This window comes from Oxyura jamaicensis (genome assembly GCF_011077185.1).
Source record: "Oxyura jamaicensis isolate SHBP4307 breed ruddy duck chromosome 1 unlocalized genomic scaffold, BPBGC_Ojam_1.0 oxy1_random_OJ106646, whole genome shotgun sequence".
Taxonomy (NCBI): Eukaryota; Metazoa; Chordata; class Aves; order Anseriformes; family Anatidae; genus Oxyura; species Oxyura jamaicensis.
In genome coordinates, this window is record NW_023303257.1 from 20,199 (window position 1) to 40,476 (window position 20,278).

Here is a 20,278-nt window from a genome sequence, read left to right on the forward strand (position 1 = left end):
CCTCAATTACAACCTCTGAGGAACTTCAGAAGTGCAAACTCCACCAACCCCATGACCATCCACGCAATTTTCATGAGACGTTAAAAAGAGGTATTTGTAAGCCCTTGAGCTACTCCACGTACCGATACCGTTGTGCCGGCTTTCTCCATGAAAAAAAGGGAACTCATTAAATGTGGTTTGAGATAATTCATAATCAGAAGCTGTAGATACAAGAGCTAGTCTAGCATAAATCTACAGCGCTGCCAAGAGGGACTAGTCCACCCACTCGTGCTTGATCCTCCCCCTCCCTCCACCAGCAGCCGTAATAAAAAAAGACTAGCAGAAATAACTTCTTCAGTCACATCAGTTCTCGGATTCTGCTTACCGTTAGTGCCAGCATAAAATAGGGGGGAAAAAAAAGAGGATAGGATCCATTGGCATAAATTCCCAATGCCACTCTCCCATAGTGGAGTAAGTACTGGAGGAACTGGCTGGCCTGGCACGTCAGCTACTCCATTGCTACTCCTACCCCACACCGAAAGCTAAGCAGAGGGAGCTTCTTTATTTGCACACCACCAGCGAGAACGTGTGGAGGCATTAGGGTGTGCCTTAAATCCCTATGCCAGGTTCCTTCGAGGCTATTCGCATCTCAGGTTTTATTGCAGGCGCTCCCATTGCCAATAGAAGCGGATGGTTGTGGCCACACTGAAACGCTCCTGGCAGAACCGAGGGGAAATTTCTTTTTATTACCCATGCACACACTGCTCTCACAGCTGCTGGAAACAGGTAAATTCTCTATTTACCAACCCAAACTCTGTCCTACACGCTGCACCAACCGCGGGCCGATCTCCACCGGGATTACAGTGATGTCCCTGCACTTGGCGCTTCCAGAGGAGTTGGCTGTGCAAAGCTCTGTGGTTTCAGACGTGACAATCATAAGGGGTGAGCTTGCCTTTGAGGAAGGGGGGTGAAAAGGGAGGGGACTTTGCAAAATGTATGGCAAATTCGGTTTTAGGCTGATATAATTTGCACCTAACCTAAATATTTTCATGAAGCTGCTATTAAAGAAGACGATGACTTTAGAAACAAGTCCTGAAGAATAAAAAACTCCAAAACATTAGCTTTGCTTGGCACGGCCAGAGAGCAGCTGTGCAGAAAAGGGCACACACATCCCCAAGAGGATGCGGAAGTCGGATGTAGCCCTGCTGGAAAACCACGAGGTACCACAACAGTACATGGCAAAAAGAGGTGGGAGTGCTGAGCAAGAAGCAGCTGACCAAAAACCGACATAGTACTTTCATCAGGGTTGCCCAAGTCTTTTTTACGTTATTTTTTCCTAGAACCATTCCAGGGCAGACTAGTAACTAGGAACGAGGACTAAAATTTCCATCCAGTCCACTTCAGGGAGGACTAAGATGCATGAGGCCAACCACGTGGAACGTGGGGAACCTCCAGCCCCACCAGTACAAAGCAGCAACAGAGGTGCTTTTGTCCAGCCTAGACACTAGAACAATCTTAACCAAGGGGAAGAACCCCCCCACATACACAAAAACCACCACCAAAAACCCTAAACCCTATTCCATAGGGCTGGAAACAACTAGGGAAATTTTTCTCCCTACAACTCACTGCAGCTCCCACACACTTTTAATTAACACTGATTTCAAACTGCCTAGCCACAATGTTTTAAGAGCAAGATGCATCTACAAGCTCCCTCCTAAAGCATTTCAAAAAGCTTTCCAGATTTCACTGCAAAGTTTCTCTCCTTTCTGTTGTGCAAGTTCCCTACCTCACACGGCAGAAGGGCATGAGGACATGGAAATTTCTGTGTTGGAACGCAGTAAACCACGCACAAGTACTAGGCAGTGCACAGATACAGTGAAGAAACGGTATTTTTTGTTTGAAGCTTGGCTTAAATAGTTAACAGAGGACTTCTTAACCCCAGTACGAAGAGCTAAGGGAGGACCTCTTGCTGAGTAAGTTCAAGGAAGCTGGAGGCAATAGCGTACGTAAGCACGCACCCTGAAATGCTGCGTTGTCGCGAGGTTTGCCAACTCAACGGTCAAATTTATTTCCAACTTCTCAGCAGCCGCTTCACAAACACGTGCAATTTATTACGAATGCACTTTTGTCAAAAGAAAAACAGCTAGGCAAGTACAGCATATAAAAACTTGCATTTAGCGACCACCTTACAGAAACGCACCCGTCAGATCACAACCGGTTGCGCTAGACAGCCAAACAGGCACCACTGAGCTCTGGTCTGAGATAGGCTCGTGAAAATCAGTTTCTCAATTATATCTTTCAAGGATCAGTTGGTTTCGTGTTTTTAAACTTCTGCTGCCTTTCATCGTTGCCACCCAAAGACAGACAAAGGCCCCTGGTACAAACAAACCTCTCCTTAAGTGCAAAATGATGTGGGCACAGAAACCTCCGGTGCTCCTCCTCGCCCCGCATCCCTTCATGCCTTCATCCTGCTGCGATGGTTCTTCCTCTGGGCGTGCCAGGAGTTGAGCATTTCAACAACTGTATTGGCACAGCGAGCGTCCCAGTAATTAATTTCTGCTCCAGCCACGCTCAAGAACCCTAAAGCACAGCCTCAACTTCTGACTGCATCAAAGCACCAAGCAACCCAACTCCTGAGCAGCGAGAGGTCCCGGCTCCATGTTGGGAGCATCGGAATAGGTCTTGACCAACCTCATTGACTCTGTGATGAACTGCTGCTTTCATAATGATTTTATTTGCAGCTGACCAGCCAGTGAATTGATGTTAGTGCACACGAGACTACCTGGAACCATTTCTTCTCATATTCAAGTGCTCATTTCTACACATCTAAGACTCAAGGACGTTTGAAATCCAGCTTCCGAAGTCATCTACAAACTACGAACAACAGCATCACAGCGTGCAGGCAACTGAAGTGGAGGTTTCCAGAACAGAAATAAATCCCAGGCCTGATAAGAAGACTAAGAATAGCACAAACTCTACCCTGCAATATTCAGCAAAGATGAGGAGATTATGTTCTGCAGCTCGTTGGATCTGTAGTCAATAGAGGAAACACTGCAGTAAAAATTTGCTGGAGTTCAGGACGATAACGGCCGCTGCCGCTTTGTAATAAAATTGTTTTAATTTAGGAAAACTTGCCCCTTGCTGAAAAAATGCAGTGTAGCTGGTATTGGAACACGGAGATTTCTACTGATGGCATTTAACAGAGAAGTCCCTGAACCTGAACTTCCCAAATCTTCTTCCACTGGTAGTGGAGCCCCCTAACACTACACAGGGAGGTTGGAGGTGAGCTGTGTCTGGCACATGTCTGGGTGAATCCCCTGTGCTGTCCCTGTGCTGTATTCTGAAGCATCGCAGCCCTGTTGGGAGCGGTTTTGCTTAACTAACGCACACATGGAAAAATCTGACCAAGGCCAAGTAGAGGGCTTAGGTGTCCCATGATTTCACAGCACCGCAGCCATGTTTTTATGTGCCACTTTGCATTTTCACTCAGAGGAGGAATCCACAGAAACCAGACTGATTGCATGTCAAGATACAAGCCATGACAGAAGCCACGAACACTTCTTTAATACTCCTCAGCACTGTAACTTCACACTCGGTAAAACATTCACCCAAAGAACTGATGCCTGTGAATGAATTTAAAGAAGACTACGTTCAACAGAACAGACTGAAGCCCCTCGCGTCCAAACTGAGGTCAACCACAGAACTATTTTTTTTTAACCTAACTTGGACATAAAACTCCTCCTGGTTCCAGGCAGAAACACCTCCACAGGGTAGGTTTCCCTTTCAAAATGAAGGTTATCTCACAAAATACAGACCCAGGAAAATAACAAATCATTAGAGTGATCTCAAGAACTACTAGTTGGTCGGGGAGCCATGCTGTAAGTCGGAACTCAGAACTACTTGCCCATGGTGCTGCGTTATGGAAGAATTCCTTATTTTGCAGCACGATACATGAATTCATGCTCCAGCAGACGACAGCTCCCAAAGCAGCCTTCCTTCCACATTCGGCAGTTTCCAAATCCTGTACCAGAAGGCAGCTTTTTTTAGAAGACAAACCGAAAGTCAGCAGTGGCAACTCAGTCATGAGAGAGGAGGGTGGGAACTTGTTCAGCAATTCCTTACTCACGGGTCACATTTACCTAATCCAGCTTTTTTTCCTTCCACCTCGGGCTGCCTCCCAGGGCTTGACAGTGACACCAAACCCAGGCTGGGGAGGAAAATCAGTTCAGAGAGCACATCCAAACCCAAAATGACCAGCACAGCTTTCACCCCCCACCAATTTCAGGCCATTTTCCAGGCACCGCAGAAGGCAGCGGCAGCACAGCGAGCCTTCTCAGCCCACCTGCCACGTGGGCTGCTGTCCTCAACTCACATACATGGTCGTGTTCCTCGATTTAAACTGATCCAGGAAATAATTTCTCCAAAGTTAGGTGTGCTGAGTGTCAAGTAATAGCTAAAACAGCAACTAAGTAAGGTGACAAACCACTCAATGTCTTCACTGCTCCTTCCTTTTCCTCCCAGCAGCTGCTGTATTATTGAATTCAAACCAAGCTACACTTGAAATCCACTGCTCCTACAAAATTCTACAGGCTGTAGTCAAAATATATACATTTATCATTAGAGGTTTATATTAACATGTAATTAAAATAAATCAAGCACTGGCTTGCGTTGGAAGCTGACAAAATTTGACCTCCAGCTAAGTACTGAATACACCACTTAGCCTCAACAGAAAAATCTTGATCACATCATAAAAATCAATCATGGTGATAAAGTTAACAGCGCATTTCAACAGCGATTTGCTAAAAAGATGAATGTGCTGAATAAGAAGATATATTCTTTGCCATAAAAAAAAGGATCAGACTGTACATGCTGTCTCAGCAATAACAACAGCCTCCGCGAGGAAAATGCGCTCTGCTCCAACTAGTTTTACTCTTTAAGCAAGTAATTAGTAATCACAATCTAGCCAGCTTTCATTAAGCTTGAAGGATATAAACCACGCACAGAACGAATGATCCATAGTCCGGCGATGTTAACGCCTCCGATGAAAATCTTACGATCTTAATGTTCCCCAAAAATGCCAGGGCTGGACGTTAGAGATTCTGCCAGCTTCGTCACACCGTGGGACCACAGCAATTAGCAGTTCACCTTCAGCCTTCTGGCAGCAAATAAAACTGCCCAGCCTCCTAAACAATGGCTGTATTTCAACAAAAATTTCTTCACCTACCACAGCATTTGTGCCTTCACCTGGGAAGAAACTTCCATGAAGAGCTATCAGACTTCTCATGCCAATGTAGGGCATGAACTTAATAATTTTGTGCTTATTTTCACTTTCACCCTTTTGATCTTTTTCTTCCTCATCACTTCATGTTTTCACCGCGTTGTCAGACAGAAAATCACCCAGTACTTGTGTACGCAACCTGTAGTTAACTATTTCCTACAGAAATATTTGGTTTCCAAAGTACTCTATTTCAGCTTGCAGAGAAGAATTCGAGGCTATAGACATGTTGCAAGCAAGAAGGCAAATTTGTAGAAATATCCAAAAAAAGCCACACGTGAAAAAACTTTTTAAGAGGATGCTGAAGAGAAGCAGATCTGGGAATGTTTCTATGCATAGGGCTTGCTGGAATCAGCCAGGGACCAGCATCACTCAGCTCACTTCATCAGCCAATGTTTGCATCCCCAGCCCATTTTAGCAACTGGTAAAAGTATCGATTAATTGCAAATACAGCACGAGCACGTAACTCCAGATGGCCAGCGGGTGTGTCTGCTCCGCTCCCCTCATCTCTAGATGAAGTGACTACAGCAAAGAACTGGCTAAATTAAAATGTTCAAGTCAAACTGGAAATGCTGACAAATGAAGCTGAAAAAACAACACGCAGGCTTAAAGGTGCAAAAGCAGTTGTGGTTCTACACCTAAAGTGGAAGTCCTCAGGGCTACGTAACCAGAGTTACTTAAGAAACCATGAGAAACAAGAAGCAGCATTAAGATGTCCAGCACATGGATGAGGAGCGGTTTGCCCTGCCAGGAAAGCTCTAAAGGGCTTTGCTGCTCCACAGTTTGGGCAGTTTTGAACCAGCGAGACCTCAACAGGAGACGGCTTCACCTAATTAAGGACCCAGAACTCGGTAAGCAGAAAGCAAAATAGGAAAAGCAAACCTTTGTGTCAGACATTTCTGACCTCAGCTCAAGGGCGAGATCCTTCAAGACCTGGATCCGTCTGTAACAAGATTTACGAAGCCACCAGATACAGAACTGACTCATCGCTGTCACCTGCTCGGAGGGAGAACTCGCAATCCTCTTCCACTAGCCACAAACACGCGTTTTGTCCTGCCTGGAATTCAGGATATTTTCTTTTTTTTTTTTTTGTTTAAAATCCTATGGACCTTGCCCAAAAAGCAGGTCATTATGCACATTCTCAGCACCCGGTTGCTAATGCTCTGTAACATCTGAGATTTGTAAACACAAGGGTAAACACGGGACAGCAACAGACTGTTGGTAAGTCTGAGCAGGAACTTTCTGCTGTATCTTAGTGAAAAAGAAAGAAAAAAAAAAATGCATTCTCACTTTGGAAGGCTCCCAGTCACTCCTAACTTGACTACCGAAGTATCTTTTGCTTACTTTACTTTCCCCTGACTTCTCCAGTAAGCCTTTTAGGAAAGGAACAGAGTTATCCAGGCTTCAGCACTCAATATAGCACCTCGTGAAGTGTTGCACTGGAAAAGACTGGAATTACTGGAATAGCTGACAGTGAAATAAGTAACAAGGGGTTGCAACAAAAAAGTGACTAACTTTTAGGAGAAGGAGACTGTTGGCATTGAATCATCAGCTTAGAAACCCATCTTATATTCTTAGTAGCACAAGAAATAACTTGGAGAAGCGTCAATAAAAAAAAATAATCTGAAAATACAAATAAATATTCTGGAAATATTCTGACCTTCTTCTACAGAGGTATCATAGAGGAAGATCCAAATGACTGAAGATCTGAGCAAAAGCAATGGGATGAAAGTTCCTAGCAAAGCTGCAGGACCGGAATAATACTGTTTAAAAAAAAAAAACTCGTTAGTCCGTGTGAAAGTGCCAGAAGGACCTGGGCGCATTTGCCAGTTACAAGATGCCATGAGTCAGGAATCTGATGCAACCACTAGAAAGCCGTGGTCCCAGGACACAGCACTGAAGCACTTTCCAGCAGAGAAGGGCACATGATTGCCACTGCAGGCAGCACAGCACCACTCCTTGCATTCACCAGCAGCAAATTTGAACTGGAGCAAGTACAAAAAGTAGGCTGTTGGAAAGATGAGGATACAAAGTGCTTCTCCCCGAAAACAAAGAGATAGGTTTTGGTCCTCTCCCTTACCAAAAAAAGGAAGATTGAACGGGGGTTATATTACCTTCTATAAATTGTTTATTCCCTCCCTGTCCAAAAAAAGAAGCGCCTGAGCTCATCACTTTCTGCGGACAGCCGGAGGAGGGAGAGGGGAATAAAGTCCAGGTCTGCCTCTCTCGGGGCACGTGGAGCTACACCAGAATTTTGTGTGACCTGCACCAAGTGACCACACTGCTGATGGTGGGGAAGTCCTCAGGGTGGTCCCTTGGGGGACATCTCCCACTTGGCTCCTGTATTTTGGGGAGAAAGCATGAAGAGGCAAGGCAGGATCCGATGAGGAAGCATCAGCGACTGGCTGGGCTGAACGTTTTCCAAGCTGGACAGGCTGAAGCCTCTCGATATAGAGTGCTCTCTGGAAACACCACATTTCAAGAGCAAACTTGCTCTTGGACCAGTTTTCTTCCCAAAGGCACAATTTGCCCTAAAACACAGACTGGACTGGACATCAGACCAACTCATTCAGTTCAACACAGATAGTTTTAAGTAATTTCCAAGCCAATGTAGCTGCTGGTAGCTACAAGCCAGCAGAAGACAGTTCCGGCCATCTGTGAACCCCTAGGGCTGTTCCTCTGCAGACTGGAGAAGGACAATCCTCACCTGACATTTGGAAAGGTCTGTGCAAACATGGAGATGAACGTAGCACTGGTAACACAGCCTGAAACTGGGTTGGGCACTTACCAGTCCCCTTGTACCACCAAGCACAACAGAGAAGTTAATGCTCACTGCAAGAAAACGCTCCGTCACTTACAGAAAACTGGTGGTCATCAACAGATTGCTGATCCTAAACGAGAACATGGCCAGACAGGTCTTTGAAAACAGGGTGGGTTTTTGTTTGTTGGCGTTTCAGTGAAAAATTACAGTTATTGGGCGACTTTTGGTGTTCTGAGAAGATTCAGTGTCACTTCGGCATCCGATACGCAGAAGACACTAGATATCCAGTTCCTTCCACAGACAGCAGCAGTGAAAATTTTATATCTCAGCTTTGATTTTTACATTTAAAACCACGTAACTGATTAAGACACATGTTTAAATCATGCTTGTCTGACACAGAACACGGGTAATGCACTCTGCTCCTCTTCCACGAGCACTTCACTCACAGCACCACAGCAGCACTAAGCAAGCCACACACTGAACGGAGTCGTGTGTTCCTGCATATGGGGCAGCCGGAGACCCTTTAGGGTTAAAGTGGAAACCATAACTTCTTAGGAAACCCTGCAACTTCTTAGTTATGGTACCAAACTTATCTAAATTATGGCCTAACCAGAATTCATAGAGTCATACAACAGCTCAGCTTGGAAGGGACCTTAAAGACCCCCTTGGTTCCAGCCCCTGCCGTGGGCAGGGAGGTCACCCACTGCATGGGGTATTTCCATTATCCTTCCAGAAAAGCACACTTCTGATCCACGTGTTAAATAAATAGCAAGACGACGTTCAGCTCTATCTGCACGTTCATCCCACAGTACCTTACATTCCCTTAACAGCAATTTTGAAGTCTTCCACCTCCCCTCCATCCCTAAACACCACTCTCCTCTAGGATTTCCTTCCTGAGTTTCCACCTTTCGAGACTCTGATCTTCAACCCCAGGTCAGAGCCTTCCTCTTCCCCTCCAGACCACGTTCAAGCTCTCTCCCAGAAGGTGGGAATCAAACGTCAGCAGGCAGCAAGTGCAAACCAAATCTTGCTGAGGGCCTCTTCCACCACAACCCTGCCTCGTGTTTCCAGGGCTGCTCAGAAATCAGCACGTGAGAGGTGGGACCAGGACACCTTGCACCGGGGTCAACGTGCTGGAGAACAGCCCCATCATCGCCAGGACTGCTGAACGCTGCCACAAAGCTGCTTCCAGCCGCTTTTATCGATAAACACTTTCAAACACTGCCTTAAAAACCAGCCAAATGCAAGGTCACGCGTTCATAAAACACCGGCCCTGTTACAGGGAGGGGAATCGTACCACGGACTGCAATGACATGAAGGACTTCGGGCAGCACTACAGGTGCCACGAGAGCATTAAATCCTCACAAGAAGGTGGCAAAAAGGGCTAACGGGAGCCTCAGAAAGGTGCTTCGAGGTGAAAGAGTTATCTTTGTGTGTTGCGTCAGGGAGATCAATACTGGACTGTCAACCCTTCCTTCAGCAGCCAACAATTTATAACTACGAGCACGATTGCAGACCTGAAAAAAATGCTTTTTTAACCAAAAAAAGGCCAAAAGGATTACTTCGTTATCACCAAAAATAATTAATTAGAAAGGAACTTGGTTCTTTTTAATATCTAAACAAGGAAAGCTACGGAAAGATAAAACCTCTGTGCGTTTAGGCAGCAAAACTTCTGTTAAAGTTTTACCTCGTTTCAGCAAATTGAGATAATCCGTGAAATTAACAATTAACAGCTAAATTATCTGCTGCTTTATGAACCCGGGTGGCAGAGTTATCTTAACCCCAGGTTACTAAACTCAGTGCAATCATTAGACAAGGCTCTGTGCCCTGCAGTGAGTATGGTGCCCAAACGAAGTATTTCCAATAATCCCCCAGACCTGAAGGGCCGCAGAAAGGGGCAGAAAAACCCAAACGGCTGGACCACGGTGTTTTCATCCCAGATTTTGCTTTCAATAATCAGGGAAGCTTAACAGGCCATAAGCAGCCTGCCAGGAGGCCAAGGATCCCACTGAGGATGGGCACACGTTAGCAGTGTGGTGCAGAGCCATTGCTCTGAAGCACAACTCCGGGCTGCTCCTAAATTCCCAAACATCACAAGTCGGGCACCAGGTGACCCTTTTCCCCCCAAACCCCATGTAAATCGCAGCTCTCCCCAAAATTTCTCACCAGCCCTCCCACAGTCCCACCAAACTCACTGTCCCCTCATCCCCTCCAAGCCCCCCAGCCTTCTGACCATCACTGTCCCCAAACACACCCCCCCAAGCTGACCATCACCCCACAGACCCCCAAAACCCTGCTGAACACCCCCTCCCCATACACACAATCTCCCCAAAACCTTTCTACCTCCCCCCACACAACCCCCCAAAACCTTTTCACCGCCCCACCACTCATTCACAGCCCCCCAAAACCCCTCCCCACACACAGCCCCCCAAAACTTTTACCGCCCCTCCCTCTCACAAAGTCCCATAACCCTACTGAACACCCCACCCCATCCCCATACGCAGCACCCCAAAACCTTTACAACTCCTCTCACTCACAGCCCCCCAAACCCTACTGACCACCCCCTCCCCAAAAGCAGCTCCCCAAAACCCTGTTCAACACCCACACGCTGCCCCCAAAAACCTTTCCACCAGCCCCCACTCACACACAACCCCCCAAAACCTGTCCGTACCTTCCCACTCACAATCCCAAATCCCTACCGATTTGATCCCAAACCCCTCCCTCATACACAGCCCCCCAAAAACCTTCCCACCCCTTTCCCCACACACGACCCCCAAAACCCCTCCCCAGAGTCCCCCAAAAAACCTTTTCACCCCCCTCCCTCTCACGCACAGCCCCAAAATCCCACTGATCACCCCCTTTTCCCACACACAACCCCCCCGAAAACCTTCCTACCCCCTGCCTCACACACAGCCCCAAAACCCCGCAGAACAACCCCTTTTCCCACACACAGCCCCCCAAAACCCTACTGAACGCGCCCTCCCCTCACACACTGCCCCCCAAAACCTTTTCACCCCCCTCCCTCTCACACACCCCTAAATCCCCACAGAACACCCCAATTTCCCACACACATTTCCCCAAATCCCTACAGAACACTCCTTCCCTCACACACCTCCCCCAGACCCCACAGAGCACCCCCATTTCCCACACACCTTCCCCCAAAACCCTTCCGACCCCCACACACACACAGCCCCCCAAAGCCCTTTTTTACCCCCTCCTTCTCACCCACACCCCCAAATCCCTACAGAACACCCCTCCCCTCACACACATCCCCCAAACCCCACAGAACACCCCCATTTCCCACACACCTTCCCCCAAAACCCTTCCGACCCCCCACCCTCACACACAGCCCCCCACCCACCCCCCTTCCCCCCCCTCACAGCCCCCAAACCCCCTCACAACCCCCCCAACCCCGTTCCCCGCCAGGCCCCAGCCCCCCGAGGCAGGCCGTACCCCTTCCCCCGGATCCCCCCGTCCCCTCCCGGTGCCCCCCCGGCGCCCAAGCCCCCCGCCGGGCTCACTCGGGCAGGTAGGAGGAGGAGAAGCTGCTCCAGCGGTGCAGGCCGTAGCCCAGCACCCGGCTCTCCGGGCCCGCCGGCCCCGCCGCCGCCATCTTGGAGTCGGCACCCGCGGCCCGGCAGCGATCGCGGAGGGGAGGGGAGGGGGGAAAAGGGGGCGGGGCTCGCTCTTAAAGGGGCCGCGCCGGGATTTTGGGGGGGTAAGGGGATGTGGGGTCTGGGGGCAGGTTAGGGAAAGGGGGGGGTAAGGTTTGGGGAGTGTTTTGTGGGGTTGTAAGGGGATATGGGGCTGATGGGGCTCTAGGGGAATGTCCTATGGGGCTGTAGGGGGATATGGGGCTGTAGGGGGATATGGGGCTGTAGGGGGAATATGGGGCTGTAGGGGGAATATGGGGCTGTAGGGGGAATATGGGGCTGTAGGGGTGTATGGGGCTGTAGGGGGAATATGGGGCTGTAGGGGCGTATGGGGCTGTAGGGGTGTATGGGGTCCAAGGGGTATATGAGGCTGTGGGGGAATGTCCCATGGGGCTGTAGGGGGATATAGAGTTCAAGGGGTATATAGGGCTGTAGGGGAATGGTGCCCCATGAGGCTGTAGTGGGAATATGGGGCTGTAGGGTTGTATGGGGCTGTAGGGTTGTATGGGGCTGTAGGGTTGTATGGGGCTGTAGGGTTGTATGGGGCTGTAGGGTTGTATGGGGCTGTAGGGGGATATGGGGCTGTAGGGGGATATGGGGCTGTAGGGGGATATGGGGTCCAAGGGGTAAATGGGGCTATAAGGGAATGCCCCATGGGGTTGTAGGGGGATATGGGGTCCAAGGGGTATATAGGTATGTAGGGGAATGTCCTATGGGGCTGTAGGGGGGAAATGGGGTCCAAGGGGCAAATGGGGCTGTAGGGGATTGCCCTATGGGGCTGTAAGGGGAGATTGGGCCCAAGGGTTATATGGGGCTGTAGGGGAATGGTGCCCCATGAGGCTGTAGTGGGAATATGAGGCTGTAGGGGTGTATGGGGCTGTAGGGGTGTATGGGGCTGTAGGAGGATATGGGGCTGTAGGGGGATATGGGGTCCAAGGGGTATATAGGTATGTAGGGGAATGTCCTATGGGGCTGTAGGGGGGGAAATGGGGTCCAAGGGGCAAATGGGGCTGTAGGGGATTGCCCTATGGGGCTGTAAGGGGATATTGGGCCCAAGGGTTATATGGGGCTGTAGGGGAATGCCCTAAGGGGCTGTAGGGGGATATGGACCCCAAGGGGTATGTAGGGCTGTAGGGGAATGCCCTTTGGGGCTTTAGGGGGGATATGCGGCCAAGGGACATATGGGGCTGTAAGGGAATGTCCTATGGGCCTGTAGGGGGATATAGGGCCCAAGGGGTATACAGGGCCATAAGGGAATGCCCCCTGGGGCTGTAGGGGGATATGGGGCTGTAGGGGAATGCCTCATTGGGCCGTAGGGGAATATGGGGTCCAGGGGGTATATGAGGCTGTGGGGGCATGTCCCATGGGGCTGTAGAGGGATATGGGGCCCAAGGGGTATATGGGGCTGTAAGGGAATGTCCTACAGGGCTGAAGGGGGATATGGGGCTGAAGGGTTATATGGGGCTGTAGGGGAATGCCGCATTGGGCTGTAGGGGAATATGGAGTCCAAAGGGTATATGGGGCTATAAGAGAATGCCCCATGGGGTTGTAAGGGGATATAGGGTCCAAGGGGTATATAGGTATGTAGGGGAATGTCCTATGGGTCTGTAGGGGGCTATGGGGCTGGAGGGTGGTGCCCCATAGGCCTGCAGGGGGATATGGGGCCTAAGGGGGATACATCCCATGGGCCTATGGTAGGCCATAGAGCTATACAGGGATATGGGACTGTAGGGGGATGTTCTATGGGGCTGTGGTGACCTATGGGGCCCAAGGGGGATTATGGGGCTGTAGGGGGCTGTGGGGCTGCAGGGGGATACCCAGTGGGGTATAGGGTCCAGGGTGTGGGGAAGAGGGTCTGTCAAAATCGCTCTTGCAGCGATCCCCGTCGCTCTTCTCCCCGTCTCCATGTTGTTAGCTGGGTGTTTTGCTGTGTCTCTGCTTCGTGGGAAGGACCAGGAGAAGCTTGTTTTGACAGTTCTGCCAGTTTTAACATGCTGTTTTGTTGTGTTTTATTATTTTTTTTTCTCCCCGGAAAGGAGTTGGAGTAATTAAAGTCCCCATAAATAACAGGAAATACATAAACAAAAATAAATAACGAGTAAAACGGAAAGGCACTGACTGAGTGGTACCCAGATTCAACGCGTGACCAACAGCCCTGTTTGAGAGCAATCACAGGCTGAGCACAGACTACCAGAATTAGTCATATTTATTTTGTTTGTTTGTTTGTTTTTTGTTTTATCTTTTTCCTTGGGTTATTTTTTTCTCCTTCAGTCCATACAACAGCTCGTCTGCATGCTTCGTGGGGAGGTAGCCTGGAGGTCCAGACAGCGGGAAGGAACCCAAGTGGTTTTCCAAGTCTTGCACATTGTCATATTTATTAACTTTATTTTATTTATTTATTTATTTCTGTCAATGCTGCTGAAGAGCTCGCCATCAGCGCTGGGATGTTTGGATGTCTGCATGGCGTTGCTGTCCCCAGTTTGGAGGGAAGCTCCCCTTGGGATCTCCATTCCACACCAGGATATTTTCCGGCACTTTTGCTCGCCGCATGGCCACACACCAGGAGGCTGGACCTGAAATCCCAAACGCCTACATAGTTCACCATGTATGTTGGAAATTCCTTGACATTTTTCTCTGTTGTTACCTGTTTTTTCTTGTAGGAGGGAGATGGTTTCACCCAGAGCCCCCATCAAAGCAGAAGGGAGGTTTGGGACATCCTGGGGCAGCTCTGGGATGCTCAAGAAACCAGAGGAGATATTTCAAGACCGGGGGGGGGGTGGGAAGGAAATAAACCACCAGCAAATAACCAGCTGTCGGTTGGAAATGACAGATTGAGGAGATATTATCGGGCAGGACAGCAAGATGCCGGGCTAGATTAAATTAACGCAAGGATTTTTATTTTTTCCCCTCTTTTATTTTAGGAAAGCGAGTGAGAATGCAGCAACAAAATCCCACTGTGGCTGAAAAATTCATCCAGCAGCCTTGGAGTATTTCAAAAGTGAGTGGAAGCAGCGAGGGCTTCATCTCAAGGCCCCTTCCCAGGAGCAGGGATCATCGCAGTTTTGCTGGCATCAAAGTCCCAAGGTGCTGAAAAAGCTGCATGCGAGGCACCACCTTCCACACTTCCCTCTGCTGCTGCACTAACAAGAATTTTACAAGTTTTTAGCCTTCCTGTGGCATTTAAGATTTCTCTTATCTAAAATTCTGCCTGTGGGGCTTTTTTTTTTTTTTTTTTTTTTCCTGGCATTTACTGCAGGAGCATTAAAGGAAATGGTTTGCTAAGGATCTTGGTAATAATATTATCCCAACCCCAGGGGAAGGGATGCTACCCCGGCGTTTGGAGCCTGGCTAACAAGCAGCCCAAGAGGAGCGATGCCATATGAGACCTGTAACCTCCGAACATGAAATTTTGGAGACTGCAAACGAGTGGTGAGTGCCAGCCTTGCGGCAGGGAGGAGGCAGAGTGAGAGCCAACAGCTCCCTGCTCGCCGCTGCACGGAGCAAACCGCCCCGGGACTTTCTCCACCCGGCGTCCTGTTACTGCCTGGATCAGGATGCGGACTGCAAGCCAGCTTATTTTTAGCACATTTTGGGCTTAAAGCGAAGCAAAAGCTGGTGAAATATGCAGTACTGACAGCCCTGGAAAAAAAAAAAAAAAAAATCTTTACTCGTCTGCAGCACGGGAAGCGGGGAAGGCTGCGAGGGAGCAAAGCAATTGCAAGCTGCAGAGCTGCAAGGCGACTCTCCCAGCTTCTCGGGCTCAGCCTGCCTGGCTCTAGGTTTTAGATGCTTTTAGGAGGTGGTGGCAGGAGAGGGTTTTTTCCACGCTCAGAAAGGGCCTTGCACAGCCGGGAGGAGCCCGGCGTGCCGCAGGTTTGGACAGCTCGCGAGGCTCCAGCTGAGCTTGCTGCATCTGCCCGAGCTCAGTGGCAGGGCCGTAAAAATGGGAGAGACTCGGAAAACATGAGTGTCTGACTCTGCTCTGCGAGGGTTTTGCTGCATAAATACAAAACGGGATCCACAGTGATGGCAGTGATGCTGTCCTGTGCCACCTCTGGCAGCCTCTTAGACCTGCTGCTTTGGGGAAAAATAACCCAAAGAGGGCACTTAGGAAGCAAACAACGTCCCCATCGCTTGGGATCTGGCTGAAATCCTCCAGCAGGGCTTGGTATCTGCAGGACCTGTCTGCAGAGCAGAAACAAGCAGCAAAAGCGGGTCCCTGCTGCACGTGGAGGAGCATGCCAGGAGGTCCCTGGATGGGTGCCTGGGACAGTAGCTGGGATCACCAGGAGAGGCCAGGGTGACCCCAAGAGCCGTCCCCTGCCTCCCTCCGCCAGGAGGATGCGCCCACAGCGTTAACGCGCTTGTCGTCAGCAGACTTGAAACCCAACCACGGACAGGTCAGGGATTTGAAGATTGTTTGTGTCTGCCTCGAGACGAATACCTCGTGTGTGTGTGTGTGTGTGTGTGTGTGTCCCCAGCACAAACCCGCTCCTCTGCTGCGCGTGTGTTTCGAGTTTCCTCATGCAAAACCTGCGTGGGTGTTGAGATATGTAATGAGCGCATAGTTCAGGATGAAAACAAGTTGCGTGGAGGAGCCAAGTAACGCCAGAAAAATGAAAGCAATACAAACAACAACATGGCACGCAGCCATACCAGCTAGACCGTGGGCCAGCCGGATCTCACGTCCTCCCCGGAGCTGCGGAGCCCATCAGCTGTTGGAAAAAGAGACCTTTAAAGACGAGCGGGAGGAAATAGCATTGGCAGCGCAGGCCACAGCGTGTTTCCTTCCAACGCGGGACGGAGCCAAGGACATGAGGCAGAGCTGTGTAACGTTTGGGGTCTCGTTGCTTCAGCCCTGAAGTAAGGCGAAAACCTCCAGTGGGTTGCAGTTGTGTAAACTCCTATTGTTCTGTGAGCGGAAGAGGAGTGCTGGCCTGATGGGGTATTGTCACACCAGATTTTGGCAATGCTTGCTCACCTCGCCGAGCTCCCTCTGCCGAGCCAGGGCTTGGTTTTAACCCGGGGCTGCAGGGGGAAGGACCCTGCCTGCCTGTGCTGCACCCTTGGCATCTCCCAAAGCCAAATGTGTGCTCCCTCCCACAGGATCTTCGAAGAAAAATACCTACAGGACAGAGCAGAACCAGGGGCAATTCCAGAATCGCTCCCCAAAGCGTCCTTGCTAATTATCCTGTCTCATTTTGATGACATGATGGAGAAAAAAATTGGGAAAGCTTATCGAGCTTGGGAAAAAAATCAATTGCAAAGCTTACCCATCTTCTGTGGGGTCTGGATGCATTTCCATACTAAAAAGGGGTGAGAGCAAGCCTCAAAAATCATCTGCACCTCCTTGTAACGCAGTAAAACCATGCCTCCTTCAGCATAATAACAGAGCTGCTCTTACGTCGGCCCTGATCCAAGCATCTGCTCCCAGGCCGTGCACTTAAATACCTGCCCAAGCCCTCTTCACCAGCTCTTGCAGCATCTGTCCTTTGGTTAAAGGCTTAAATCAGCCCAAGAGCTCACTGGCAATCCGGAAGATTGAAAGGGGCCTTAAATACCGGAGCCTCCACGTGCGTATTGGCATCATTCTTTGCATAAAAGCCAGCTTGAAAAGGCGTGTTTTACAAAGCACAAGCACACTTTTTTTTATATTATTTGCATCAAGGTCAGTAACTCAGCTTCATTCACCAGTCTCCAGCTGCAAAGCAACGTGCCCCGGACAAGGGGGGAAAGAGCATCTGAGTCAGAAAATAATATTTAAGGGATGCGAGCGGCTCTGAGCCACCTCGAGGAAAAAACAATCTTGGTGCCCTGGTGTGCTCAGCCCCAGCTGAGCTGAAACAGGCTGCTGGAGGGCAGGAAAAGCTGCTGAGATGGGCACAAATGTTGCCCTGGGTGCTTCGGTAGGACGTGCCTCTCGAATGCCACCCCTGTGCCACCCTCTCCAGTGCTCGCGCGCCCTCGGTGCCTCTTCCCTCTTCCAAGAGGAGCGCCTGGGCCTTGTGATTATTTCTCTGAATCACCCAGAGAGGATGCTCCAGCCTCTGTTTCAGATGCAAAATGTGCCTTGGAATTCAATAGTTGCTATAGTGCCGTAATTACGCTTTTTATGGAGTACTTAGTCACAATGGCTGGAGCGCCTGTTATTAGGCTTGGACTCCTTCTGCTGCTGTATTTTAAAGACCTTTCTGTTAAGCACCTTCTCTCTGCTTTAAAAATAGTTTGTTTCAGCACTTGTGTGCCTCCAGACAGCCCCAGTTCATGGCACTGATGGAGCACAAGGACAGGGTTTGCAGCCTGCTCTCTGCACCACGGGAGTTGTGGTGCCCTGGCCTTGGGTGCTCCAAAACGCACTCCAAAGTCTGCCTAAGTGACACCAGCAAAATATTTCCAGGATGTGGGACCTGCTGAGCACTGATCCTGGCAACATCTGCGGTTTGGAGAGGACTTGCAATGCCTGCTCGGGGCACCTGCACCTTCCCAGAGAGGGTGGACTCCTTGGGTGCTCCTCCTGTAAGATGACTGAACCTACAGTGACAGGACACAATTTGGGCAAGGATCAATCCTTCTCCTGGGGTGCTGCTCTTCTGGTGCCTGCTCCAGAAGAAGCCCAGCCGCAGTGCAGGCAGCTGAGATAGGTAAGATGAGCACCGTGCTCCACGTCACTCCTCCGACCAGCAGGGATGCTCTCCGCCCTACGCCACAGGATCAGCCTTTCCCCTTCCCTAACCTCTTTTTGTGCCCGGGTTTCCCCATCTGGAGAATGGAGCTAACTACTTAATTGCCTACTTTCTAAGGAGTCAGGCAGGATAATTAGCTGGTGCTTGGGTAATGCGTCATAGGGCAGGAGAGCTAAGTGGTATTGCTGTCAGCAGCACAGTGGGAAGCGAAGGGCTCAACCTTGGTTTCCATTTGGGGATGGCAGGGTGTCCCCAGGATCATCGCTCCCAATGACTGGCCTGCTGAGGGCAGGGGACTTGGGTGAAGAGTTTAAAGGAGGAGGGGTGCCAAGGGCAGCAGCGAGCTGCTTGCGATCCAGGAGGACAGCTGTGACAATAGCTCGGTGGACTTTGGAACGAGAAAAGCAAGAATGCCAGCAAAGGCAGGGAACGTGCCTGGGGCAGCACAGAAAGGGCTCGTGTCTGTAAGTGTAGCATAGTTCTTGATCAGCAACATCTTCTGAGTCACCAAAATGCATTGGGGAAAGTTTGCTTGGCATGCATTTATTGCATGCACACAGCACAGTGGGAAGCACCTTACAGAAACCCGTCGCACTCTCCCTGGGGACTGAAGCAGCCTTGACCTAAAAAGAGATTTTGTATCTTTAATTTTTATTATTCTGCAGATTTCGTTAGGGATGAACTTTAAGCCCTTCTCATGTCCGTCAATGATAATTGATGAGGTTTCAACGGTGCCTTCTTGAGGTTAAACATCCGAGAGACGCTTTGGTTAATAGTCTGCCTTTCAGAGTCGTGCCGTAGCTCTCTTCTGCTCCCATCTGCTTAATTTAGAGTGAGTGCCCAAGAGCGGTGCAGCTAAGGAAATAATCTTGTGCTGAAGCTCTCGAAGCTTTCAGACGACCAGCAGACCCTTCAGCGCCGCCTTGTTTTCATCGTGGCTGGAGCAACGCTTTCCGTGACTCACTGCTAATTACGCTTGGCTTTCACAAACAAATGTTTTGAACCTCGTTGGATCTGGAAAAAAAGAAAAAAAAAAAGAAAAAAAAAAAACTCCAACCCTCAGCTCTGTCCCTGTGCCATCCTGGAAAAGCTGCTGTGATTTGGTGTCCCACCTTTGTGAGCCCAGCTCCTGGGCTTTCCGGCCACACCAGGGAAGCCCATTCTCCTCCTCCTGCCTCTTCTCTAAATGAGCTGACGTTTCTCACGCTCTCTATTTATTTTCTCGTCCTGGAGACAGTCTCACGCTTTGATCCGCGCAAAAGATGACTTTTCCAGGGAGGTTCTTGGGCTCTCCCTGTTTCCTGTCAAGTGGCCACTTGGAGGAGATGCCAGCTCCCTTTGCTTCCTCCCAGCAGTGGTAAACCAGCCACAGACCATCTCAGCAGCTTCTCTGCGCCCTGCAGGGATGTCTCCACGTCCAGGAGCGAGGAGAGGAGAAACACCGACAATCCAGAACCGATCCTCCCCACCGCTCGCATCCACCCATCTTTGCAAGCCGTCTGTAAGGATGAGTGATGCCTGACCTCCGGAAAAGCAGAGCATCCTTTCGTTTGCCAGGCCTGAAGATACAAAAATTGGCAGGCGCGCTGCCATGGGTGAGTCGCCGGCCGTGGAAGAGCCGCGTGCCAAACCCGCCGCCCCATCACGGCGCTCCCCAGGGAGAGACCGTGCCCAGCCTCTGCCTCTGAAGTCTCTAAAAGCCTTCTTTATCCTCGAGAACCGCTTCCTGTTGTGTCTGTTCCTGTGTTTGTATTAAGGAGGTGGAAATACTGGCAGCACTTCTGGGAAGGGCAGGGCTTGGGGAAGGATATACCTATTTATCATGATCGTCCTCCGAACCGTGGCTTGGATGCTCCACTTGAGACCCTCGGGCTCAAGTGGAAAATAAAGGGGACTCACTGTTCCCATGAAGTGGGATGAAGTTTTT

At 49.9% G+C, this 20,278-nt stretch overlaps 1 protein-coding gene and 1 long non-coding RNA gene across 2 annotated transcripts in view; both read right to left on the reverse strand.

Annotated features, from left to right (window-relative positions):
- Window positions 1-11,671, reverse strand: part of LOC118156964 (muskelin-like) — a 28,593-nt gene extending 16,922 nt beyond the window's left edge. Inside the window, exon 1 of the mRNA XM_035311207.1 lies at window positions 11,537-11,671. Within this exon, the coding sequence (XP_035167098.1) occupies window positions 11,537-11,628 (92 nt within the window). The 5' untranslated portion in view covers window positions 11,629-11,671. The remainder of the gene's footprint in view (window positions 1-11,536) is intronic.
- Window positions 9,146-9,811, reverse strand: LOC118156965. The gene is made up of 3 exons (XR_004746501.1): window positions 9,353-9,811; window positions 9,313-9,318; window positions 9,146-9,179 (listed from the first exon to the last, which is right to left on the reverse strand). It is a non-coding gene; the product is annotated as an uncharacterized LOC118156965 (long non-coding RNA).
- Window positions 11,672-20,278: the final 8,607 nt, after the last annotated feature.